The sequence below is a fragment of the Hyperolius riggenbachi genome, chromosome 6, assembly GCF_040937935.1.
Source record: "Hyperolius riggenbachi isolate aHypRig1 chromosome 6, aHypRig1.pri, whole genome shotgun sequence".
NCBI lineage: Eukaryota > Metazoa > Chordata > Amphibia > Anura > Hyperoliidae > Hyperolius > Hyperolius riggenbachi.
Window position 1 is genome coordinate 55,404,062 of NC_090651.1, and position 26,698 is coordinate 55,430,759.

Consider the following 26,698-nt stretch of genomic DNA (forward strand, 5'->3'; position numbering starts at 1 on the left):
CGACCTGCTCCAAATACTGCTCTGTACCCCCGCGGGAGGCTTCGGAAGAGAGGGCGTGCAGGCACAGTATGGAGCCACCCGTCTTCGGGAGCACTCAGGCCCCCAAATACTTCCAAAGCCTCTCGTAGCAGCAGGTTAGAACGAAGTGACTGCGCTGAAATGAGGGGACAGTGAGAGGAACAGTAAGGCTCTATAGGATGCTAAAATTGCCACAATAAGCACTTGCCATTGGGTTATGAGATTTCTAATCGGCCCCAGCCCTAAGGCCTACGACCCACTCTTGGATCGATCCCATCAATGGCTACAGAACTAAACCATGATCGCTTTGGGAATTGAGGTCAAAATAGTGGACTTTTATGAGATTTCTGACATTTCCAGCACTTTGTGATCCGTCCTAAAGTGCCGCCAGTGGGTCCCAGGCCGAAACGTAACTAATGCAAAACCTCTAGAGATTTATAGCGTGGAAGAGTTGATTGGGCTACCTAAACTTTGAAGCTGGTAGGGTAGAGGCTTCTGGTTATTCCAGAGCGGGGTGTGGAAGTCATGTCCCTCCTGTGCAACAACAAATGTTATCGGCACACACCACTTTGAAATTATAGCACACTCTTTATTGTGCCAGTATCCACAGAAAAGTCCAACAATTGTTTCAGGGGCCTCACGGGGTTCCCCTTTATCAAGGCGTGTGTGGTTACAGGGCAGTTCAAAAACGTGTGTGTGTGTGTGTGTGTGTGTGTGTGTGTGTGTGTGTGTGTGTGTGTGTGTGTGTGTGTGTGTGTGTGTGTGTGTGTGTGTGTGTGTGTGCGTGCGTGCGTGCGTGCGTGCGTGCGTGCGTGCGTGCGTGCGTGCGCGCGCCATTAATCCCTAATACCCCACTCCTACAAGTGACCTCACATTAGCATCATTACTTTACACATTTGGTAAACAAACTTTGGTAAACAAACTACTGTGGCTCATGATCTTACCATCCAGATGACCTGATCTGCTGCATGCTTGTTCAGGGGCTGTGGCTAAAAGTATTAGAGGCAGAGGATCAGCAGGACAGCCAGGCAACTGGTATTGCTTAAAAGGAAATCAATATGGCAGCCTCCATATCTCGCTCACTTCAGGTCTCCTTTATAATAAAAAAGTCGCTTCAGTATTGCTTTAAAATCCATGAGTGCCTCTGTGGTGTGTACTACAGCTAGGCTGCATCACATCATGTGACCAGACCTTTTGAACAAAATTTTGAGCAACTGCAGAGTTGCGAGCGGGCGGTGGGGGACTTGAAACTCGCCTCGATCACCGACTCCATGGCAACAGGGCGTCACATGACAGGACGTGCCAGCGTATGACAAGCTGGCTGCCGGCGTGTAATATGCTGGCACATCCCGATGTCACGTCATGTGACGCCCTGTTGCCATGGAGACACGACGCTGGAATCTGTGAGTGTGGCTCATGTGGCATGGATGTGTCTAGTAAGAATGACTGTTACCGCTTGTCCATTATGTTCTGCCACCTGTCTCTTGCAGGCTTCCTCGTCACTGCTGATTTGCCCCTCAGTGCAGCACTGTTTTACCCCTACTGCTGTCACTTGCCCCGGCATGCCCATTATATCCCTCTGTGATATCAGGATGAGGGGCGAACGTGCCGAAACTCCCAGTTGCTGCCCCCCCCCCCCCCAAATGTTAATGTGACCCCCCCCCCCATGACCAGCTATTGCTGGTAGCCGAATTACGGTATTTTAAAAGTAACTTCAGCGCCATCTTCTGACGCTATAGCCGTAATTCCTGTTACGGTCTACGGTGGCGCCGGCTGTTATTGCAGCGCTCGCTCACAGCATCCGGACAGGTGAGAGCTTTTTACGCATGAGCACGGAGGGGAGCACATTAACATTGGGGGGGGGGGGGGGAGCAGCGGAGGTAGCGCCTCTGCTATACGTGCTACCTGAGAGCTACTGTTTTGTCTCTTGTTTTATTGCCTGATGAAGCGGGCTTGGTCCTGCAAAACGCGTTGCATCTATTGGGGTACTAATAAAGTGTTTATGTCAGACAAGTAGTCTAGTCTGCTTTCGGAGGTAAGTCCACCACTGCCTCCCCAGCATATTTTAAAACTTTTAATTATTGTTTTTATTCTGCTGGCGCCTCTGTTCATCAAAGTCATTATAGTGTCCACCCTTGGTGGAAGGGGGACCCACCCCTACCTTTCGTCTATCTACAGAGAGCGACTTCTTAACCCTGAGTGAGGACAGGTCTAATCTCCTCACCTGCATACACAGTGGTTGCCTCAGCGGTAACCCTCGTTTGTGAGTATAACCTTCTCACATTACATTATTCACTATTGTCCTGAGCATACTACACCATATTGGGCTCTCAGTGTCTTTTTCTTATCTGATTGGTCCATGTTCAAGCTGCATACCTTTGCATACCACATTTTGCGTAATGCTGCATCAACTTTAAATTATTTGCTTCTCATTGACTATCCCTAGCTCTCACCTCGTGTGCTTTGAGGTTTTAGGACATTCTCTGTTTATTTCAGTGTACGGAAAAGTGATTTCTGTTCCATATTGACAACACAACCAATGGCAACAGGTTCTTTTTATTGATTTCTTTTATTACCTACAAGTCTGTGCCAGACATTGATAGCTACATAGACTTGTAGTATGTGGTAATAGCTACGGCAACCACTATGAAATGAGTTTTTTTTTAGTTGCTGCTGATTGGGTTGATGAGGCAAAGAAAAATGATTGTAACTCTGTATGTCTTCTTTTTAATAGATATTTCTCCATTGTGCCACAATTTATTTGCACTGTACAGCGAGAGGGAGAACCTGTGGCTGCCACCCAATTGGCAGTTCAAGATCACACCGGATTTTTCTCTGAGGCTATTTTACCGCGTCCGGTAAGTGCAATGCATTTCCTGTCTGATTGCCCTGACTGAGTACAGCAATGAGCCCGCTACCGTGTCTTGTTGGATGTTTAACTTTTGTGGTTCATTTTTTTTTTTATTCAAGAGTACTGTACAAAGAAGAAGTCCAGTAGATAGAGAACAGAAATTTAGGTGATAAAATGTGTTACGACACGGTATTATTTACATAGCAAGATTGTCTGATACCACTGGTCTATGTATAGAGTAGAGAGCAAGCCAGTATTTTATGCATATGTTGAACATTCTGTTTTACGTGAGCAAACCTCAAACAGAGATGATACAGTATATATTGCAAGTAACCGGTTTAGAAGGATCTCCAAGAAGTATAGAACAGCCCCAATCAGTTCACAGCTATATAACTGGTTTCCTTTAAAGGACAACTGAAGTGAGAAGAATATGGAGGCTGCCACATTTATTTCCATTTAATCAATACTAGTTGCCTGGCAGCCTAGCTGGTCTATTTGGCTGCAGTAGTGTCTGCGTCATACCAGAAACAACCATGTGACTAATCTTGTCAGAAACACCTTATCTGCTGCATGCTTGTTTAGGGTTTGTGGTTTTCTAGGCAAAGGACTTGCAGGATAGCCAGGCAACTGGTATTTCTTAAACGGAAATAAGGCAGCCTTCATATAACTCTCACTGCAAGTGTCCTTTAATGTAACTTGGCTTTTGTGCCAGAAGCCATTAGGGCTATAGCAGGGGTGCCAGTTATTTAGATTGTGATCTACTGGAAGATCTCAATGGACTTCTGGGTAGATCCCTCACTGCCCGCCTGAGTGACGTACTCTGTCGTTGACTTGGATGAGTTTAGTGTAATATGCTTTTCTGAAGTTTTGCACAGCAGTGTAGAGGATTGTGAGCAAGATGGGGAGCCGTACATTTAAAAGCGTCATGCTGCTGATTACAATTTTGACATGACATTTAATTTTGACATAATCACTCATGGAATGCGGCTGTGCATGTGCTGCAGTTGTGGCTTGTGGTAATCACTGATGGACTGCCCCCTGTGCATGTGCTGCAGCTGTGGCTTGTGGTAATCACTCATAGACTGCCGCTGTGCATGTGCTGCAGGTGTGGCTTGTGGTAATCACTGTTGGACGGCTGCTGTGCATGTGCTGCAGTTGTGGCTTGTGGTAATCACTGAAGGGCTGCCTCTGTGCATGTACTGCAGTTGTGGCTTGTGGTAATCACTGATGGACTGCCCCCTGTGCATGTGCTGCAGCTGTGGCTTGTGGTAATCACTGATGGACTGCCGCTGTGCATGTACTGCAGTTGTGGCTTGTGGTAATCACTGATGGACTGCCCCCTGTGCATGTGCTGCAGCTGTGGCTTGTGGTAATCACTCATAGACTGCCGCTGTGCATGTGCTGCAGGTGTGGCTTGTGGTAATCACTGATGGGCTGCCCCTGTGCATGTGCTGCAGCTGTGGCTTGTGGTAATCACTCATAGACTGCCGCTGTGCATGTGCTGCAGGTGTGGCTTGTGGTAATCACTGTTGGACGGCTGCTGTGCATGTGCTGCAGTTGTGGCTTGTGGTAATCACTGAAGGGCTGCCTCTGTGCATGTACTGCAGTTGTGGCTTGTGGTAATCACTGATGGACTGCCCCCTGTGCATGTGCTGCAGCTGTGGCTTGTGGTAATCACTGATGGACTGCCGCTGTGCATGTGCTGCAGCTGTTGCTTGTGGTAATCACTGATGGACTGCCCCCTGTGCATGTGCTGCAGCTGTGGCTTGTGGTAATCACTGATGGACTGCCGCTGTGCATGTGCTGCAGCTGTGGCTTGTGGTAATCACTGCTGGACTGCCGCTGTGCATGTGCTGCAGCTGTGGCTTGTGGTAATCACTGATGGACTGCTGCTGTGCATGTGCTGCAGTTGTGGCTTGTGGTAATCACTGATGGACTGCTGCTGTGCATGTACTGCAGCTGTGGCTTGTGGTAATCACTGATGGACTGCCCCCTGTGCATGTGCTGCAGCTGTGGCTTGTGGTAATCACTGATGGGCTGCCGCTGTGCATGTGCTGCAGCTGTGGCTTGTGGTAATCACTGATGGACTGCCACTGTGCATGTGCTGCAGCTGTGGCTTGTGGTAATCACTGATGGGCTGCCGCTGTGCATGTGCTGCAGCTGTGGCTTGTGGTAATCACTGATGGACTGCCACTGTGCATGTACTGCAGCTGTGGCTTGTGGTAATCACTGATGGACTGCCCCCTGTGCATGTGCTGCAGCTGTGGCTTGTGGTAATCACTGATGGGCTGCCGCTGTGCATGTGCTGCAGTTGTGGCTTGTGGTAATCACTGATGGACTGTCCCCTGTGCATGTGCTGCAGTTGTTGCTTGTGGTAATCACTGATGGTCTGCCTCTGCATGTGCTGCAGCTGTGGCTTGTGGTAATCACTGATGGGTTGCCACTGTGCATGTGCTGCAGTTGTGGCTTGTGGTAATCACCGATGGACTGCCGCTGTGCATGTGCTGCAGCTGTGGCTTGTGGTAATCACTGATGGACTGCCGCTGTGCATGTGCTGCAGCTGTGGCTTGTGGTAATCACTGATGGACTGCCCCTGTGCATGTGCTGCAGCTGTGGCTTGCATTTCAATTTGTAATTTTCTAAGTAGCTCACAAGCTGAAAAAGTCTGGGCACTTCTGCACTATAGCATGTCTAATGCTGAATTCAGTCGAAACTTTGTTTTTGCAGTTTTGGAAAGCGTAGGAAAGTGTTATGGCCCATACTCACGGGCTACAATTGTCGCCGCAACCACGTGGCACGCACGTGTTGCGGCGACAGGTCGCCCGGGAGTATGAGGCGCAACACGGGCGCGCACCCTGAACCGTCGCTCGTCGCTGCTGTCGCCAGGCGATTGGCGCGGTCAATTGCCTGGCGACAGTTGCCGCGCAACTTCGCCGCAACTGTCGCTAGTCCGCATGTGTATGCGGACTAGCGACAGCAACCAGTAGGGTATACCCTGAGCTTCCGGCGGGGGGAGGAACGTCGGCGACAGCTCCCGTCGCATCAGTTGCCAGGTCCCTCTGCCGTGTATGCGGAGGGACCTGGCGACAAGCTGTTGCCTATCTGTCGCGCACACGCTCCCGTGTGCTAGCGACAGCAACAATTGTAGCCCGTGAGTATGGGCCATAAGATCCTCCTTCTGACTTTTATTGTCCGACAATAACATTTGAATTGTCTGTCTGCAGTACTCTGCAAATGTCACTTTGTAATAATACTTTCTTTGTAAAATATTTCCTAAGAGAGGCCTCCCTCGTAAACCCAAACATCATATTGCTACATTCTTAGGGCGAAAATCCACTCTTGAATGGAAACATAAATGTGCTATAAACCTGCATCTGTGCTGCATGAGGGCTGGTTCACACGGACGATTCTGCAATGGTAAACTATGGCATCAGCGCTCGTCGTTTAACGCTGGCTATTCAGATGAATGGACAGCCATCTGTACGATTGCTTAACTGTGTTTACCGTCCTTTGTGCAAACACCGCGTTTTGATCCCGATTTTTCGCTGTCTTCTGCCCGGCGCTTAGCTGGTCGTGTAAACAACATGTAGCTTCTAGGATCGTTTACCGCCTCGCTTCTGTGTCCGCTTTGGGAAAGGAAAAACGCCACACAGTGGGCAGCGCTGCCGGAAGCAGATAAATGCTTTTCAGTAAGCTTGCTGAAAAGCATATGGAACGAAACGCCAGGCGGCTGGTTCAGAGGTCCGTCTGAAGCTGCAGTCCATTCCATGTACGACAACCGTCATACTTGCCGAATAAAGTATGATTATTGGTTCTTGAAAGAAAAGTTTTTTGTTTTTTTGTTTTTTATATTAAACCAATTTTTACAGTCTACCACTGTCTCCCTTTTTAAACAGTTTTCAACCTTTTTCTCCTTATCTTGCGTCTGTTTTAACAATCGATTGATTCTGTCGTTCAGTCTAATCACAGCCATAGTTCGTCGTTGTCTCCCATTGTGTTATTGTAGTATAAGGTACATTTTTTGGGGGGACCCATTTACCTATGTGTATGTTTTTGAAATGTGGGAGATAACCGGGCAGTCTGGAGGAAACTTACATAATTGTACTAAGAGCATGCAGATGGTATCCAGGGTCAGATTTGAACTGCGGATCTGGCGCTGTAGGGTGAGCTTACAATGCAGTGCTGTACACTGTTACGATGCTGCCGTTTCTGTCCACTTGTATCGTTCTTCTCTGCTTGATGCAGAGCGAGACCATCAGATCAGTAGAAGCTTTTTTGCTGCACATAATTTGTAAGTTGATCCAGTCCCGTACCGGAGTTGAAGAAAGCAAAATGATTTGTACTTGGTTTTTCTTCCAGCTCCCTGTAATCCATCAGCTCCCTCGCCATGCTCCCGTTCCTTTTTGGTTATACCGCTATCATTGATGTAAAGTGTGTGTGACCCGACTGAGTCGCAGACTTAATGCACATGCTCAGTCCTAACTGCGCGCACCCCTGATTGGGCTCCTGTGGTTGGGAGCATTCTGTGCATGCTCAGTTCGTTAAGACGATAACTGTGCATGCACAGAATGGGAGCGCTATGGAGGAGGCGCGTGGCCTGGAACAGCGCATGTGCAGTGGCCTGCAACACAGCTGGGTTGCGAACTTCACAAAAGCACAGCGGATTAGCCCGGGACGGCGGCAGGAGAGCTGGCGGACTCTTCTCAGGTTTCATTTAAAATTGATTTAAAGCTGTTGGTTGGTTTCGTAAAATATATTTGCAGGAGGAATCTGTAAGAATCAGATATACATGTATTTATAGTGCCAGTGAAAAATGGCTTACCCTGCTCCTGCAAATGTCCCGGCGGCATTAATTACTAATTTGGCTGCCCACTATAGCTGGCTGCGAGATTACACAGTTTTTATCATAAATTGGGCTCCCTCTTTTGATGCCGCCCAAATTATTGAATGAGCACCACTATAGCTGTAATGTGCATTATGGCCTATGGCCGGGCCTGCTGTGCCGAAATTTCCAGCACTGTTTTTGCCTGACTCGAAGAACCAGAGCCGATGGGTAGTTAGGTGTTTGTTCTTCCTTTTATTTGTGTTGTTGTTTCACCTGATATTGTGGTTCCTGCATTTGGATAGGATAGCTGGCTCAACCGTCTTGAGTATACAGCTAGGGGCTACTTGAACAGTTTACCTGTCGGGCTGCAATAAATGAATGTCATTGTCTTCTGGAGTACCTGGCGAAGTCTGAGTGCGATTGAATTGCAGCTGCTCCTAACGGCCAGTACTGGAAACCGTAAAACGATTTGCATGCTGTTTACAGAACACAGCGCACAACTGTGACACCCACCTGCTCTCACGTGTACAAAGTTCAGGTTGTTGTCATGTGGCTGATGTGTCTGCCTACACAGTCCAGGGAATTGGGAAATCAGGGATTTCCTAATGCTGGGAACACACAAGGCAATTTTAATTCAGAAGCCCTTTTTTAAAGTGAACCCGAAATGAGTTATATGGAGGTTGCCATATTTATTTCCTGCTTATTTTTTTCTGCTGATCCTTTGCTTCTAATACTGTTAGCCATAGCCCCTGAACAAGCATGTAGCAGATCAGGTGTTTCTGACATTATTGCCAGATCTGACAAGATTAGCTGCATGCTTGTTTCTGGTGTGATTCAGACACTACTGCAGCCAAATAGACCAGCGGGGCTGCCAGGAAAGTAGTATTGTTTATAGCAGACCTGAACTCAGAACTTTCTCTCTGCTATAAAAAAAAAATACGTAACAGAATAACAACCTTTAAAGAAAAACATTTCTTTGTTAAAGCTGATATAAATCTCCAGTGTTTCTACTTCCTGTTTTCCTGGAAGCAGACATATTGTTAATGTCCTGTGTTTACAAATTAGCTTATCTGCTGTGGCAGTCAGGTGACACAGGGAGAGATCAGATTACAACTTGTGATTAGACACAGGTGTATGGGCCCCTTAATTCCCCCTCACCTAAAGATTTTCCCGCCGCTATACAGCAGATTCGATCACTGTGATTGAATCTGCTGTGAAATCGTTGTGCAAACGTTGCTTGAACAATCGATTTCCGATCGAAATCGATCGTTCCTGTCCGTGCTTTCGATTTCGCTGGATCGCTGGCGGGTCCGGAGTGCATCGATAGCGCCGTTGGAATGACCGACGCAATACAGTGGCAATACATTACCTGTTCGGCCGGAGCGTGTCTCCGCTGCTCCTTCTCCGCTGGGCTCAGAGTCCGGCAGGCTTCACTTCTTCCTGTCCCGGCAGGAAGTTTAAACAGTAGAGCGCCCTCTACTGTTTAAACTTCCCCGGACGTGAAGTGAAGCTGGAGCCCTGGAGCCGAGCGCGGAGAAGACAGCGGAGACCGGGGGGGGGGGGGGGGGGGACTCGTGCCAGCCGGATCAGGTAATGTATGCGTGGGGGGGGGGGGGGGGTATTCAGCGGCGCCACCACAACAACAGATTGTGAACGGTTTCAGGCTGAAATCGATTCACAATCTGTTTGCAGTAAAGGCAGCCATATGATCTCTCTCTGATCAGATTCGATCAGAGAGAGATCTAGCTGTTGGTCGATCTGATGTCAAATCGACCAGTGTATGGCCACCTTTAGACAGGCTAAACTCTGTAAATACATACAGGGTGCATTTCTCTGTTTTACTTCTGTCCTGTGCAAGCGTTTAGGTCCACTTTAAGGGCTCGTTTCCACTGTAGCGGTGCGGAATCGCCTGGATTCCACCGCTGAAGAAATCGCATGCGGCTGCGTTTCCCCATGCGGATTTACCCGCGATTTCGCATGGCAAGGAGCCAGGCGAATTTAACCATGTCACTGCCTGTGTAAAGTACCATTGCCTTTCATGCGAAATCGCGGGGAAAGCCGCATGCGATTTCCCTATTGAATGCATTAGCGGCGATTCGCCCGCATTCCTGCCGCACGCGAAATCTGACGACCCTGTCGTGCAGATTTTTCCCGCACCGAAAAACGCCACCGCCGCCGCACACGTGGAAACAGCCCCATCCACTAACATTGTGTATGCGAATCCATTCGCTATAGTGGAAACAAGCCCTAAAAAGAAGCAAATATGGCAGCATCCATATCACACACACCTCGGGTTATTTTTAAACTAAGGGAAAGTTCAGTATTCCTGAGCTGGTGGCTGAAAACCCCAAACTGAAGCCTATCCCCTTCCCCAAATCATTATAGTACCTTTTATAGCCCTTCCACCCAAAGGGAACCTAAACTGAGACGGATATGGATTTTTCCTTTTAAAATAATACCAGTTGCCTGACTCTCCTGCTGATCCTGTGTCTCTAATACTTTTAGCCACAGCCCCTGAACCAGCATGCAGATCAGGTGCTCTGACTGAAGTCAGACTGGATTAGCTGCATGCGTGTTTCAGGTGTGTGATTCAGCCACTACTGCAACCAAAGAGATCAGCAGGATAGTCAGGCAACTAGTATTGCTTAAAAGGAAACATCCATATCCCTCTCAGTTAAGGTTCCCTTTAAAGAGGAACTCATATCCCTCTCAGTTAAGGTTCCCTTTAAAGAGGAACTCCAGTGAAAATAATGTAATAAAAAAGTGCTTCATTTTTACATGGTTCTGACATCACACTGTGGGAGGGGTTTCACCCAAATATCAGCCATACAGCGCCCCCTGATGATTGATTTGTGAAAAGGAAAAAAATTCTCATGTAAAAGGGGGTATCAGCTACTGATTGGGATAAAGTTCCATTCTTGGTCACAGATTCTCTTTAATTTCTGTTTGGTGATCTCCATTTTTATACTCTCATCACAGTGTCTGCGTTGTACAGCCTCCACTGTGGATTTTCCTATTCTAATACCCTCATGTTGCATCAAGTTTAGAGTTCAATCTGTACAATTCCCTCATTATAATTCACACATTCTACTGTTCCCTGTCACAGTACCCTCTTGTAGTGCTCATGTCCTCAGTTTGGTGCACACCAGTGTAATGTAATGTCAACATTACAGTGCTCCCATTACAATTTTCTCATATTAAAGACCTTATTCTAGACCTTTCCCCAGGGTCAGGCTCCAAGGACAGTTGTGGGCAATAAAAATGGAGGCTACAGGCCAAACACAATCTGAAGTCTGAGGTTTTAAGTGGACCTGAATGCTTGCACAGGACAGAAGGAAACCTATAGAAATGCACACTGTGTGTATTTAGAGAGTTTAGCCTGTCTAATTCCCTCTTATCTGTGACTAATCACAAGTTGTAATTTGATCCCTCAGCTGAGTCAGCTGCTTGCCATGGCAGAGAGCTAATTGGTAAACACAGGATGTTAACAATATGTCTGCTTCAATGAAAGCAGCAAGTAGACATACCACAGATTTATTGCAGGATTTATATCAGCTGTAACAAATAATTGTTTTCTGTACAGTACAGATGCATTCGTCTTCAGAAGTATACTCCGGGATGTGAGTATTTCTGAAATCTGGCCGGGGGGGGGGGGGGGGGGGTTGACAAGGTATTTGATCAAGCCAGTCCAAGCACCCCACCATGGCACGCCACTGGAATTTGGGGACCGCTCTGGTGATGCTGGAGGATCGCATGCTTTGGTTTACCAACACGTGGACCTCATGAGCTGATCATACTGATAATGTTGGTTTATCTTCTCTTTTCTTGTGATCCTTTTTGGTGCTGTATATCCATACTGCATTTTCATTTAGGGCCCATTCACACTTGTGCGTTTTACAAGCGATTTCAGCATTGCTGAAAAGCGCTAGCGTTTTGTACAATGCAAAGTATATGGAAGGGTTTTCATCTAAGCTATTTGCTGAAACGCAAATGCGTTGCCTGCAGCATTTTGAGAGATTAGCATTTCAATGTTAAGTATAGGAGGGCTGGTAAATTGCTCTGGAATCGCTGGCCTGTTCACAATCCAGCGATTTTACCCATCAAACCTTGAAGTTTACCCACAAATTAGGTACTTCATCACCCAATCAGAATGTGTCAAGGACCAGGGAGCCAATCAAACCAAAAGAAAACACTTCTCAATAATGGACAGCCTCTGACAGCCCAGAACTAGAAATCGCAAATCGCTTAAACGCTTTTTGTACAATGTAAAATTGCTGGAAAATCTCTAGGAAGAAACGCTGGAAAACACCAGAAAGTCATTCAGCGTTTGCGATTGCGTTTAACGATTTCTAGTGTGAATGGTTGATTTCAGTTATGATTTTAGCCCTCTTTGCAGGGTCACTTGTAGCGTTTTGTTTTTCTTGCAAAAGACAGTACAATCTTTGAAACTAAAATTCTTTGGCAGTACACACACAGATAGTTTCAGCATGGTCACCCCAGTGGTTGCTGCATATGTGAGTGAATCTGGTTGTTTTTGTTGACAATGAAGACCTTATGCATGGTTTGCCTGGCTGCTATTACAGGCAGGGATGTAAAGCAATAGAGTAGCAGCACTTTCTGAGATAGAACACCTAGAATTTTGTTTCTATTTTCGAAGTAGACTTTGTGTGTACGGCAGGGCACAGCTCACACTCTCCTTCCTTCCTTGAGTTAGATGGTATCTGAGTTTGGTGGTTTCGGAGGTGCACGCACACCCTGCATAATGTGCTGCACGTTTCTCAATCCTGAAATGTTACACGCGATGTGGTTGCAGGGGTTTGGTCATGAATGAAGCACAGCCTTATTTGACACGGTTACTCTTTCACTACTAGCCTGATAAAGCTTACACGCCGTCTGCCTGTGTGCATTCTTCTGTGTGCTTTAGTAGCAAAATACACACGGATCAGACACTTACAGAGGTCAGGATATAGCCACACTGTTTTGTTCAAGAAAAATTGCCGATGTCTTCAAAATCTTCAGTCAAGCAATTACACTGCATCACTGAGCCGTAATATGTTATTTCTGGACACCAAACCCTCACCTTCTTCACTAATGTTGCTCTACTACATGACCAGCTCAGATATGACACCAGGAAATGAAACCTATTCTAGCTACAAAGGCTTGATTCCAACTTGAACCAGACCACGTGCGGCCAGCAGGAGCGGAAATTGTAGTGTCGATTCGAAGGTCCGCTGTAGTCCAGCTGGAGCCTGGGGCAGATGGGCTATATGAGGGAACACCTTCGCTTGCCTGAGATTATCCCAGACTGCATAGAAGTACATCCCGCTTACTGCAACAAATTCTCTGCAGAGTGACCAGTGTGAACAGCTCCTGTTGATAAAATATGAGGTGTTTACTGTCCGTTTAGCCCTCAGCAGAGCATGAACACAAAATGTCCATACTTAGCTCAAGTGGGAACACAGCCTAATGCAGAGTGACGTCAGCCTCTTCACTTTTGGCTACCAAATCAAATTCCTGGCAGTAGGATTGCTTGGGAGGAGGGGGGTATGAGGTCTGTGGTTTTGAAAGGAGAAACCGGGGGGGGGGGGGGGGGGGGGGGGTTGCAAAACCATGGGACCCCCTAACCACACACACACATTTTAAGTGGGGCGTAGTCCCTCCTCCGAAATCTTGTCTAATATAGAGTGGTGAGGTAGAGTAAGTAAAAATTGGTATCGGAAACCTATTGATCATTAATTTGATTTACCATCAATTTACTACTGTGTAGGCAGTTTAATACCTTCTGAGTTATACGTCATAAGTTCAAACATACGCACGAGTACTGTAGCCTGCATATAATATATAATATTTTATTTATTTTCAATATTTTAATATAGATTGAAAATGCTATTGTTTCATTAGGTTTCCTTAAAACCAATGTTTATATCAAAAGGAATTGGGAATTGTTAATGAAATTGAATGCTTTCAGTGGGTTCTCTGAGGACCCATTCTCACTTAAAAGCACAAAATGGTAGCACTTATCGCTACCGTCTTGCGCAGGTGATTTTACCGCGATTATGTACACTGTACTGTACATAAGCGCTGTATCGCGATCCCTCCATAATCGTGGCAAAATGCTGCAGGAAACACTTTTTGCAATTGCCGCTAATCGCGATACTCCTGCGATCGGCGGCAGTGAGACCACTGCCATAGGTTAATATTGTGCTAGTGCTTTGGCTATTAGCGGTAATCGCCCAAGTGAGAACGGGCCCTAAAGCTGCTTTTCAACCATCTTAGGCCTGAAACCCTCTTGAAAACGCAATTGCTGGCACTTTTTTTGTTTTTTTTTAATTGAGATTTGTTACACAAAACATGGAGCGATTTACAGAGCGATGTAAAGGAATGAGATTTTGACCCTGCGTTCCTTAAGTGGAATTGCTCTGAAAATGCTACATGCTGCGGGTTTGCGATGTCAGAAAATGGCAAACTCTGCAGTGCAATCACTGCCATGGAGGAATCCTCAAAAACATAAACCGCTCTAGAGGGCCCAGCCCTTTTTCTGATTCTCTGTTTAACATATCAATGCATCTGAAGGCATCTACCAGGAAGAAAACATATGCCCTGAATGTACTAAATTAATTGGTCATGGGGAATAATATTTTGGTTTGGTGTTGTGTTTTTAACCACAGAGGTGTGTTTTGTTTTTATTACCAGAGGTTGTTTTTTTTTTTTTTTTTTTTTTCTTTGAGGTAAACTGAATGAACTTATTGGCTTTGGCACAGAGATTTGACATTTTCCTGGATAGCCGTTCAGTTTGATAGGACTCGTTTGGTCTTTACAATCTGATTTATATGCTGTGATGTTGGCCGCCTGCCGGCTGAAGCCAGAGTGCTTACTTACAAGAAGCTGTATCTCTGGACTATAATTACCAGAAGGCATGATGATGTTATCGATCTCATAAATTAATCAGATTGCTGTTTATGGTCTCAAGGGAATGTGTTCTCTCTTCTCTGCTGTGTGAATGAATTGTCATCTACTTAATTGATGCTTCTTTGGCTTCTTTCTAAAGGTGCGTACACACATGCGACTATAGTCGTTTGTAACGATCGTTCCCCGATCTTTACCAACGACGATCGTTACAAAAAACGAACCACCGACTATTAAGGCAAACGACGAACGAGCCAAATCGCTACAAAAGAAAGTTCTGTCTCGGCGGATTTTAACCAACGACGATCGTTTGCAAAAGTAGTACATCGTTGGAAACGATCGTTCGTACTAGGCTTGACATGCGCATTTCACTATTTCTCCATGGAACTTCTCATTTTTATGCGCAGGCGCAATAGTTGCTTTCTGTGATGTAACGTTCGTTCTAATGATCTGATCGTTACACACATTTTAAAACTACCTTTACTTAGGTCGTTCTTTCATCAATTAAAAGTTCGTTCGTCGTTCTTAACGAACGATCGTTGTCGCATGTGTGTACGTAGCATAAGGCCCATTGCACACCAAAAAACGCTAGCATAATCGCAAACGCTCGGTGCTTTATTAAGTGATTTTTCAGAGCGATACTAGGCATGTGCCTAGCGATTTTCCTAATCATGCCTACCGTTTTTTGGAGCGTTTTGGTAAATTCTTTTTTTTTTTTTTTTTTTTGTAACAGAACTGCTTCTGTAACAAAAAGAAATTTGTTCTGATCTAGCGCTTTTCAGAGCGATTTTCCACTTTCCTATATTTAACATTGAGGCTGAATCACCTCAGAAATCAGCAAAAATGCTGCAGGACCTGAGTTTGCGTTTGGGGAAAAAATGAATCGCTCTGGTGTGCACCATCCCATTCAAAATGCATTAGCCAAGCGCTTTTTAAAGTGCAAGCCTTTTTAAAACTGCTCAGAACTGCTCTTGGTGTGCCCCAGCCCTAACAAGCATGCAGCTAATCTTGGCAGGTCTGCCAATGTCAGAAACATCTGATCTGCTGCAAGCTTGTTCAGGGTCTATGGCAGTGATGGCTAACCTTGGCACGCCAGCTGTGACAAAAATACAAATCCCATCATGTGTCTGCCTCCCTGAGTTATGCTTAGAACTGTCAGTTTTGCAATGCCTCATGGGACTTGTAGTTCCACCACAGCTGGAGTGCCAAGGCTAGCCATCACTGGTCTATGGCTAAAAGTTTTACCTTTTCCGGACCGCCTGCATTTGATTCTACGGCGCACTTGTGGCTGTTCTAGCCTGATGCGGCGTAGAATCTACGCTGGCCCGCCATTTCCGCTCCCGACGCGATCGTGCGCACCCGGAGGGGGAGATTAAGCTGTCACATGACAGCTGACATCTCCCCTCAGTGACCAGCAGCCATCGTGTATGGCTGCTGATCATGTGATCACCGGCGGATCGTAGTAATCACTTTGACAGCGGCGTCGGCAGGGGGGGAAAGATGCAGGGCTGTGGAGTCGGAGTCGTGGAGTCGGAGTCGTGGAGTCGGGCAATTTTGGGTGCCTGGAGTCGGAGTCGGGAAAAAATGCACCGACTCCGACTCCTAATGAATTTGTAACTGTAATTAAAATAGAAGATATGATAAAATGTTCTATTTCTCAGATAATAGTCATTAAAAGTAATGCATATATACAGTATAAATACAGTAATAGCTGTGCTTAGTCCACAAAAATGAAATAAACCAATCAAAATTAGTTACTTGTGCTGCTTCAATAAAGCAGTCCCCGTATTTTTAAGGTCAGATATACATATCTGATTGTGACTGTATATATGATGTGTACACAGGAATCTCTTATATATGCTAAACAACATCTATGCTGTAAGTATAAAGCCTGATGTGTAGCCGTGTCACTAATAGAGATGGTCAATGAGGTGGAAATAATTCTGCATTGATGCTGATTTATGCAAATGTATGCACTCCCTTTGCTGATGAAATCAAATAATTTGATATGTTATTAAAATTTGGTTTGGTGACTAAAAATTAAAGGGTAACTGAGACGGATGAAAAGTAAAGTTTTATACATACCTGGGTCTTCCTCCAGCCCCCTTCAGGCTAATCAGTCCCTCGCTGTCCTCCACCACCCGGATCTTCTGCTATGAGTCCTGGTAATTCAGCCAGTCAGCGCTGTCCAGCCGCATGCCGCTCCCACAGCCAGGAACATTCTGCACCTGCGCAATAGTGCTGCACAGGTGTAGTATGCTCCTGGCGGCGGAGTGTGTGCATGCGCACTACGCCTGACTGGCTCAAGTAACTGGACTCATAGCAGAAGATCCAGGTGGTGGAGGAGGACAACGAGGGACTGATTATCCTGAAGGCGGCTGGAGGAAGCCCCAGGTATGTATAAAACTTTAATTTAATCTGTCTCAGGTTTACTTTGTTACACAGTAGTACTATACTCTACATATGCACTCCCCACAGAGCTGCAGGGAATCCACTGAGAATGCTGTGCACATTGAACACAGAGGTGTTGTCTGTTTACAATCTCCTCATTCCCCTGCAGAGTACCTGCACATCATTCTTACATGTTCCCACACTTACATTGCCTAGGGCCTGATAGATGTTCTTTGTTCCGGTTTGTACCTTTTACAAGTACTCTTACCAAGGACTAGTTTTAGTCTAAAAGGAATAAATATAGTAGTCTACATATCCTTCTCACTTCAGTTGTCTTGTAAAATTCCTAAGCGTTGGCAGTTAAGAGACGAATTTCATGTTACATACTTTTAATCAACAAAATTGTAATATGCAAATTAGTGGAGTCGGAGTCGGTGGAATCCTAAACTGAGGAGTCGGAGTCGGTGGATTTTTGGACCGACTCCACAGCCCTGGAAAGATGAGGATCCACTCACCTCTGTGCCGTTTCAGCTACGATCAGCGCCCCCCCCCCCCCTCTGCTCTGGCCGGCCTCTCCTCTCCTAATGCCGCTCAGTTTCGGGTCCCGGCTTGATCAAGCCGCAACCCGGAACTGATCGGCATTGGGAGCAGAGATGCCGGACGGAGAAGAGGGGGCTACTGTGGCTCATTGTTGGAGCCTGGAAGGTGAGTGATGGCTGCTGGAGAAAGGGGGGGCACCTGCCACCATGGGGGGGCACTACACAGCCAGCCACAGAGGGGATCCGGCCGCCTGACCCCCTCCAAACGCGCGCACCCCCCCTCCCCACTGCAAAATGCCTGGTCCTTAAGGGGGGTTAGGCGACCGGTCCCGAAATGGTTAACAGGCAGAGGATCAGCAGCACAGCCAGGCAATTGGTATTTATTATAAGGAAATAATTATGACAGCCCTCTTGTTACAGTTGTCCTGTAACCACTTGTGGGCCAGAGGTTTATACCCCCCTAGTGACCAGGCCATGTTTTACAATTCGGCACTTTACAACTTTAACGTTTTATTGCTCGGTCATACAACTTGGCACCCAAATTAATTTTGCCTCCTTTTCTTCTCACAAATAGAGCTTTTGGTGGTATTTGATTGCTGCTGCTGCTATTTTCAGTTTTTATTACTTTGAACAAAAATGACCAAAATTTTGTAAAATAAAATTACAAAAAAAACAAAACAGATAAGTTAATTGGCTTCCCTTTAAATTGGCCCTAGACTACGATACATACTCTCTATACATACATGAAATATGCCTATGGTAGGGATTAGATTGTGAGCCCCTCTGAGGGACAGTTAAGTGACAAGACTATACTCTGTACAGCGCTGTGTAAGATGTCAGCTCTATATAAATACTTAAATAAATAATTGCTACAATAAACAGCCTGCCAGCCAGTGATCTGCACGGGCAGGCTGTTTATTTTAGCAATTTTTTATATAAGTATTTATATAGCGCTGATCGCTGAGTCCTGCTGTGCATGGTGATGGGAGTGAGCGCGAGGTCCCGTCATATCTCGTTTCTCACGAGATGACACATTTATCTGTTGCAGAGGGACAAGGGAGCTGCTGAGCCGCCACCATTCCGCTTTAGCCGGTCAGCTAGAGGTTAAAGAGTAACTGTTATCCCAAAAAATAAAATTTAAATCTCTATTGTAATGTGGTAAATAGTTTGCAAGGGAGCCAAAAAGGCAATGCTGAAGTTAAAAAGCAATCTAATTTTGTTGTTGTCTGAATATCATTCATGCTTTTCCCCAAGCTCCTAAGGAGGCCGCAAACATAACAGATACTGCAGAGCATGCAGAGAGGGTGTTTTTGTCTGTACTGCAGCCTGATTGGCTGCTTCCTCTCTCTCCCGCAACCCCCCCCCCCCAGGACCAGGTGCCGATGTCTCACCGCGGAGGCGATCAGAAGTGTGGATTAGGAGCGCCCTCTAGTGGGCTTTCATGCAGCCAACTTTCAGTTGGCTGCATGAAATCGTTTTTTTTTTTTTTGTTTTTTTTATAAAAAAAAACCGTCCGGTCGCCAGCCTGGCGATCTTAATAGAACGCCAGGCAGGTTAATAAAGTGCTGACCACGATCGCTCTGAATCGCCGAAGTGTCCAGTAGTGATGGTCAAGTAGATGCAAATAACTTTGAGTTGATGTAAATTTGTATGCAAATTTATGCAGCTTGAAAATGAGCCAATCAAATCCTGCTGAGGTAAAATGTGACTGGTTCATTTAAGAGTTGCATATATTTGCATACAAAAATTGCAAATATTTGCACCAACTCGAAGTTATTTGCATCTACTTGACCTTTACTAGTGTCCACTGATTTTTATCATGCAAATTGTAGTAAAACTACTTTCGCAAAAAGCTGGCGATAAGCGTTAGCATTTTGCACTTTTATGCTGGGAATACACAGTTCGTTTTTGAGGTGATTAGATGGGTCCGATAGATAATTTCCAACATGTCTGATCGCCGTTTGATCGTTTTGCCGCGCAATTTGTCATTGAAGTGAATAGAAAAAGATAAGAAAAATGTGCGGCAGATAGGAGAATCGAGCGGCAAAATCGATCGAGTGGTGAATCAAGCGGAAAAAACTAAGGGCTGGTTCACACTGGCAATCGCTAAACACAAGCGCAATCGCCTAGCGATTTTATGAATTTTTTTTTCTAGCGATTTTCTATCTATTTTTTTTAGCGCTTTCGGGGTGATTTTGTGTCCAGTACAAAAGCGATTTTTGAACGATTTTCAGTGTAGCGATCAGCCAGTTATTGGTGAGTAGTAGTTTTTGATGGAAAAGCGCCCAAAAATCGCTGCACTTAAAAATAAAAAGGTATTTTGATGCGATTCTATACTTATAATAGAAGTGCTTTCACTTCAGAAACGCTGCATGCACTGCGTTTGCAATGCCTAAAATCTCAAATGTCTTAAATGAGAACAGCTCCATTGAAATACATTGCTGTAGCGCTTTTCCAGCGATTTGCCTGATCGCCAGCAATCCGAACCGCTGCCAAAATCGCTAGAAAAGCGCCCAGGGTGAACCAGCCCTAATGGTGTATGCCCAGCATAAGAGGTTTTTGCCAGAGCCATTAGCAGCAGGGATTTCTAGAAATAATGACACCTTATCAGCGTAATGGTGGCCATACATGGTACAATTTTTTTCATACAATCTTACCGTTTCTATGTAGTATAAGGTTAAATTAAGTGAATATACTGAGAGGATAATTTAGGCAGTGCCTTTATATTACATAGAAATGGTAAGATTGTATGAAAAAATTGTACCATGTATGGCCACCATTATGCTGCCATCAGAAGACTGCAGAAGTCCTTACACTGCCAGGAGGTAATCTGCACTTAGAGAAGTTCTGTTCAGACCTCTTCCCTGCTATTCTGTGCGCCTCGTTCCCCTCTCAGCTGAGCTGAAGCCGGTCTTTGTTGTAGTTCTAACTTTCCGCATCCTTCACTTCTAAGAAGTGAATTGCTTCTCAGTAAGGATGACCTCATGCTGGGATTGCAAGCATCACAAAATGTCAATAGTCAGTCAGTGCTGGGAAGAGAGGGCTTAGTCACACTACATCCTGCCTGCGAGTAGTAATGGCTCTCACAGAGACTGTGGTAGAAATGCTGGCCTCGTCCAGGGCAATCAGTTGCCAGCTGTTGAAACAGCGTGGAAAGTGGTGAGTATGCTGCCAAAAGCTGTGAACTAAAGCAAGACTGACAGCGGACCGCACTGGATGCATGCTGATTGCGGTAGATCTGGCCACGGGAACAAAAATAGGGACACCAAGAGCCAAATATAGTGTAGTATGTACTGGTAATATGGGATGAAGTTGGTAGAGTAAATACAAATATACTCACAAAGCAGGGTTTCCACAAAGGCAACCACTGTAATAGCAGGTGGGGAGATTAGTCCTGACCCCACTCAGGATTAAGAAGTCGCTCTCCGTAGATCAGGAAAAAAGGGGATGACACCCCTCCACCAAGGGTGGTTATGTATAATGCAGTATGGATACAGAGGTGCCAGAGGAATAAAAACTAAAAAGTTTAAAATTTGTGGAGGCAGTGGTGGACTTGCCTCCTCCAAACAGACACAAGATATGCCAACAAAGTTTAGCAGAACAAATGTATTTACATACTCCAGAGGAAAATGCAACGCGTTTCGCAGGTATGACCCCGCTTCATCAGGCAATAGGTATTAGGTACAGTGCAGGTCTGTAGCTGGGCCAAGCTCTACCCGATTATCTATGGAACCCGTCTATCTGCGGTCCCCACAAATTTTAAACTTTGTAGACATTTTTATTCTTCTGGTGCTTCTGTATCCCTGTTACATTGGCCACGGGAATTTGGTTGCTAAGACAATTTCAGAAGGGACATGACAGACTTATAAAACTCCTAGATGTTCCTAAGGCTAGGTTCACCATGCAGACGCATGTTGCTACACAACGCAGATAAAACGCAAAGTAGCAAGCAATGTGTTGGGTGGCATGCGATGTAACTGAGGCATAAGAATCAAAATTGCATCACGGATGTGCGCTATTTGTTTTGCACATTTGAGAGTATAAAGCCCCGCCTTTTTAAAAACAGATGTGTGCAATGGCTATAACGTAGTGCGATGCAACGCAAAAATTCAAACATGCAAACTTTACCATAGACTGAAACTGAATGCAACAATGCATATATCTGCATAAACGCGGAGCAGGATCTGCGTTATTTTTACGTACCCCATTGACTTGTATTGCACTGCATGCACCTTGAATGTCGATTTACATTTCATTGCTGTGCGATATTCTCAGTTAAAGCTCTGTTATGAAGCAACGTAACTGAGCACTGTGAGCGCTACGCAATTAAAGGTGCATACATAATTAGGGTGCCCATACATTACTTGATATTGCGGGATGATTGACCTTCCCACTCAATTATTGAATCAATAAGAGAATTGGGGCTGGATCATGGCCACCTAAGTCTGTTGCTTAGACAATCTTGGTCGCCAGGGCTCCATTGGGTGCACGACGGTAATGGCATTCGATATCACAACGACCTACTACCTGTGTCCATGTTCCCCTCTCCACTGACGTGACTCCTGGCCTCCTCAGGTGTCCAGCGTTTCCGCATATTTGGAGAGGGATAGAGACACCACATACACTTGGGGAGGCCGCCAGGCTGGTGGCACCAAAGCTATGACAATTTTCAATACTTTTTTTGGTGACATCTATTGGAAATCGCTATGAGGTGTGTGGGCAGGCAATGGATCAAATTCAATCAGAGATCTATCTAATGGTCGATATGGCCATACATTGGTATGGACCCGGACCAGGCTCGGCTTTTTTCCCCTGAAGCCGGATCGGGTCTGTGGTAGTGCACATGCGCAAGCAGTTTTTCGGGAACCCACCGCTGGAATGGGCAAAGCCTTTGGAGGATCCAGAGGCTTCGCCGCCCCGAGGTAATGTCCCCCTTAGGGGCACTTTCTTCATTACAAGTACACTTCAAAGCAAACCTGAAGCATAAATAATGTATAAAATTAAAATAATGCTGGGTACTTTACTATAGCCTTTACTAAATCCCTAACACCCTGTGATCTTCTCCTGTTCCCTGTCTCACCTTCATCTCTCACTCTGTCCTAGCAAACATTCTCTCAGCTGTGAACTCTCATATCTGAACTGGAGATTGCAAATTCATCATCTGTACATGCCCAGTAAAAGGAATCTCTTGTGCACAAGCGACTCTGTAACTGCAGTTAATAAACTCTCTTATGCCCACTGCAGATGGGTGAGTTCATATTTCCGGGGCGCATTGAACTTGAGCACACCCTGTACATCCAGGGACCCTTCTGTACAGCTCATCTGACTGCCCGGCAGTCGAATAATTAAGAGTCCTGAAACCGAGAACGGGACAGACGCCGGAGACCGCAGATGGTGACAAGTGCTTTAAGGTGCCCATTTCTGCCGATAGACAGCAGATTTAATCACAAACTGTGATCGATCGACCAATTTCCATCCTAAATCTGTTCATCTGTCCGCGCGGAAAATTTTGCTCGATCGCCAGCGGGTCAGGAATGCGTCGAATGTCCGACGACCGACATTAGTGGCAATACATTACCTGTTCCAACGGTGCGTGTCCCCGCTGTCCCTTCTCCGCGCTGGGCTTCAGCTGGCTTCACTTTACTTCCTGTCAGGGGAAGTTTAAACAGTAGAGCGCCCTCTACTGTTTGAACTTCCCCCGACAGGAAGTGAAGCCGGAGCCCAGAGTGGAAATGAGACCAGGGGACTCGCGCCGGCCGGATCAGGTAATGTATGCAGCGGGCGGCGGCAGCACCAGCTCCACAAATTGTGAATCGATTTCATAGTGAAATCGATTAAAAATGTGTTTGCAGTGTAGGCAGCCAATAGATCCCTCTGTGATCAGACAAAGGGATCTGTCTGCTGGTCGATCTGATGGCAGTCGACCAGTGTATGGCTGCCTTTACTTGACTTTCCAGGTTAAAGGTAGCCATACACTGGCTCGATTCCCGGCCGTTTCGACAGCAGATTCGATCCTGGGATCGAATCTGCTGCCAATCGTTCGCGGTAAACGCAGCCGCCGATCCGATTCCCTCCCGAAATCGGATCGGTCCGTCAATCGCGCCGTGCGGGAAATTACCCTCGATCGCCCGCGGGTAAAGTGCGCGTCGCTAGCGGCGGCCGATCCGATCAGGTATACATTACCTGAGGCTGGCTCCCGGGCGTCTTCTCCGTGCTGCACGGCTCTGTTCCGGCTCCATCCATCCCGGCGCTTCCTGTGTCACTGCAGTGACCAGGAAGTTCTAATAGAGGGCGCTCTATTTGAACTTCCTGGTCACGGAGTAACACAGGAAGCGCCGTAATGGATCCGGAACAGAGCCGTGCAATGCGGAGAAGATGCCCGGGAGCCAGCGTCAGGTAATGTATACGGGGGGGGGGACAGGCGGCAGGAGCAGCTCAGCAGATGGTGAATCGGTTTCAGGCTGAAATCGATTCACAATCTGTTTGCAGTAAAGGCAGCCATACGATCCCTCTCTGATCAGGTTCGATCAGATAGGGATCTGTCAGCTGGTCGATCTAATGGCACATCGACCAGTGTATGGCTACCTTAAGGTAGCCAGACCAATAGATTTGCAGCAGATTAGACTATCAGATGCCTGTCAGGTTGAATCTGAGAGCAATCTATCTGATGTGTGCCGCAAAGTAGGAACAGATTTCCAGTAGATTTCAGAATGAAATCTATTGAAAATCGATCTAATGCTGGGTATACACTGCTCGATTTTGCCACTCAATTCTCCCGCTCGATCGATTCCCCGCTCGATTCTGCAGGCGATTCTCTTATTTTCTGCTCGTTTTTCTTATCTTTTTGCATGTTCTTCAATGCGGAATCGAGTGGCGAAACGATAGGGCGGGAGATCGGACGTGTTGGAAATGATCTATCGAGCCATCTAAATGGCTCAGAATCGAACCGTGTATTTCCAGCATAAAGGCATTGCTGCACTATTAGATCCAATGCAACTCTTTTGCCTAGTACACACCATACAATTTTCTGTGAGATTTTCCTGTTAGATTATTTTCTGTAAAGTACTGGCAGAGACTGGTCATTATCTCTGGTGCATTGTCTTCTGGTTATCTCCTGCTGCGTAGAACAATGCCTAATTGCTAGGCAGATAGATGGTTAGATCCTTTACAACATGTTGGAAATTATCTATCTGGCAGGTAAAGGTGCGTACACACGCACTACCGCCGGCAACGTCAGGTCCGCCGGACCCTCCCGCTGGGCGGACGTTCGGCCGACAGTATGCGCGTGTGTATGCGCTGTCGGTTGACTGATAACGCTATTTCTGAATGATCCGATGAGCATATTGTTCAGAAACAGCCTTATCGGTCTGCAGACAGACTGTACACATGCACTACTGTCTCTGGAACGCCCGCCCAGCGGGAGGGTCTGACGGACTTGTCATTCATTGCGATAGTGCATTTGTATGCACCTTAAAGGTACATACATCTGTCGGATTTTTGCAAACAACTGGTCGTTTGGACGTCAAATCGGGCGTGTTTTTATGGTCAGTCGTTCTGCTGATAAAGACTGGATTTCAACAATCTGCTTGGCGGATCGTTCAAACTCAGTCTTATCAGCTGAACGACCGACCATGCACACGCACGATTTGACGTCCAAAGGACCAGTTGTTTGCAAAAATCTGACGTGTACAAGCCTTAAAGGAATACCGTAGGGGGTTCAGGAGAAAATGAGTTGAACTTACCCAGGGCTTCTAATGGTCCCCCACAGACAGCCTGTGCCCGCGCAGCCGCTCACCGATGCTCCGGCCCCGCCTACAGTTCACTTCTGGAATTTCAGACTGTAAAGTCTGAAAACCACTGTGCCTGCGTTGCCGTGTCCTCGCTCCCGCTGATGTCACCAGGAGTGTACTGCACAGGCACAGACCATACTGGGCCTGCGCAGTATGCTCCTGGTGACATCAGCAGGAGCGAGGACACGGCAACGCAGGCGCAGTGGTTTTCAGACTTTAAAGCCGCATCTACACGAGTAGATGCGGCCGCGATGCTCCTTATCAATCGAGCCGCAGATGCGGCTCGATTGATAAGATCCGACAGGACGGATCTCCGCACCGCCGATTCCCTGCTTGCTCCCCGCGAGGGGACAATGGCAGGGAATCGAGCGGGGCCGGAGCATCAGTGAGTGGCTACGCGGGCACAGGATGTCTGCGGGGGACCATTAGAAGCCCCGGGTAAGTTCAACTCCTTTTCCCCCGACCCCCCTACAGTGTTCCTTTAAATCTAACAGAAAATCTAACAGAAAATGATATAGTGTGTACCTAGCATAAGGGCCATCAAACTGCCAGCAGCAGATCGACCTAGATTTTGTCAGATAGATCAAATCGATCGAAATCGGCCTCATATCGATCGATCAGCACGTTCAATCGTGCACCGATTTGCGATTGTATTTCTACACCAACATAACCCAGCAATACCTCTAAGCTGAAGGCGTTCAGAGCATATTTGCCCAGAGGAATGGAAGAAAAAGGCGGTAGCTAGATGTGCTATTATGTTTAATTACATAGGCTAAAGTTAATAGGGACATCCCTCGAGAGCTGTAATTGTACTTACAGGAAAACAGCAAGCAGTAGTGCTACACTTATGATTTCCGCTTTCAGCTTGTGATTTTTGTTTTTGTTTTTACACTTTATTGTTGAAAGAGCAGTTAAAAACACAAACTTGTAAAGTAGTAAAGGCATGTAGTGTAAATCAGATGGTTCTCTGTGAATGCTGTCATTACATTTTCTTGACGTATTAATCAGTTTGAATCGTCTGTCTCCTTGGGTTATATTTACAATTACAACTGAGTTGATTTTTCTCTTGTGCTCAATTAGTCTTTGTGGTTTTTATGTTGTATCCATAGCGAGGATGCTTCTATTTTCTGTACACACTGCTGCATACCATAGGTGCCCAATGACTTTTTATCGGTAGAATTTTTTATGAACGATAAATTATTTTGATCAATTTAGTGAATTGGAAATAATCTATTGGAATTGATTGTATTTATCGAACAGCGGTATAATATTTTAGCACAATCAAATCCACTGGACAAATCCATAAACTGGCTGTTTGTGATCAGATATGATTGTTTTTCATCTATTGGGAACAACTGCTGACTCCAGTTGCCTGGCT

General features: G+C 46.1%; 1 protein-coding gene across 4 annotated transcripts in view; it reads left to right on the forward strand.

Annotated features, from left to right (window-relative positions):
* The window catches only part of JAK1 (Janus kinase 1), a 199,629-nt gene that overhangs the window by 71,426 nt on the left and 101,505 nt on the right, over positions 1-26,698 (forward strand). For all 4 annotated transcript variants that reach the window (XM_068239306.1, XM_068239307.1, XM_068239305.1 and 1 more), the window contains one exon: positions 2,753-2,876. In XM_068239306.1, coding sequence (XP_068095407.1) covers positions 2,753-2,876 — 124 coding nt within the window. The remainder of the gene's footprint in view (positions 1-2,752; positions 2,877-26,698) is intronic.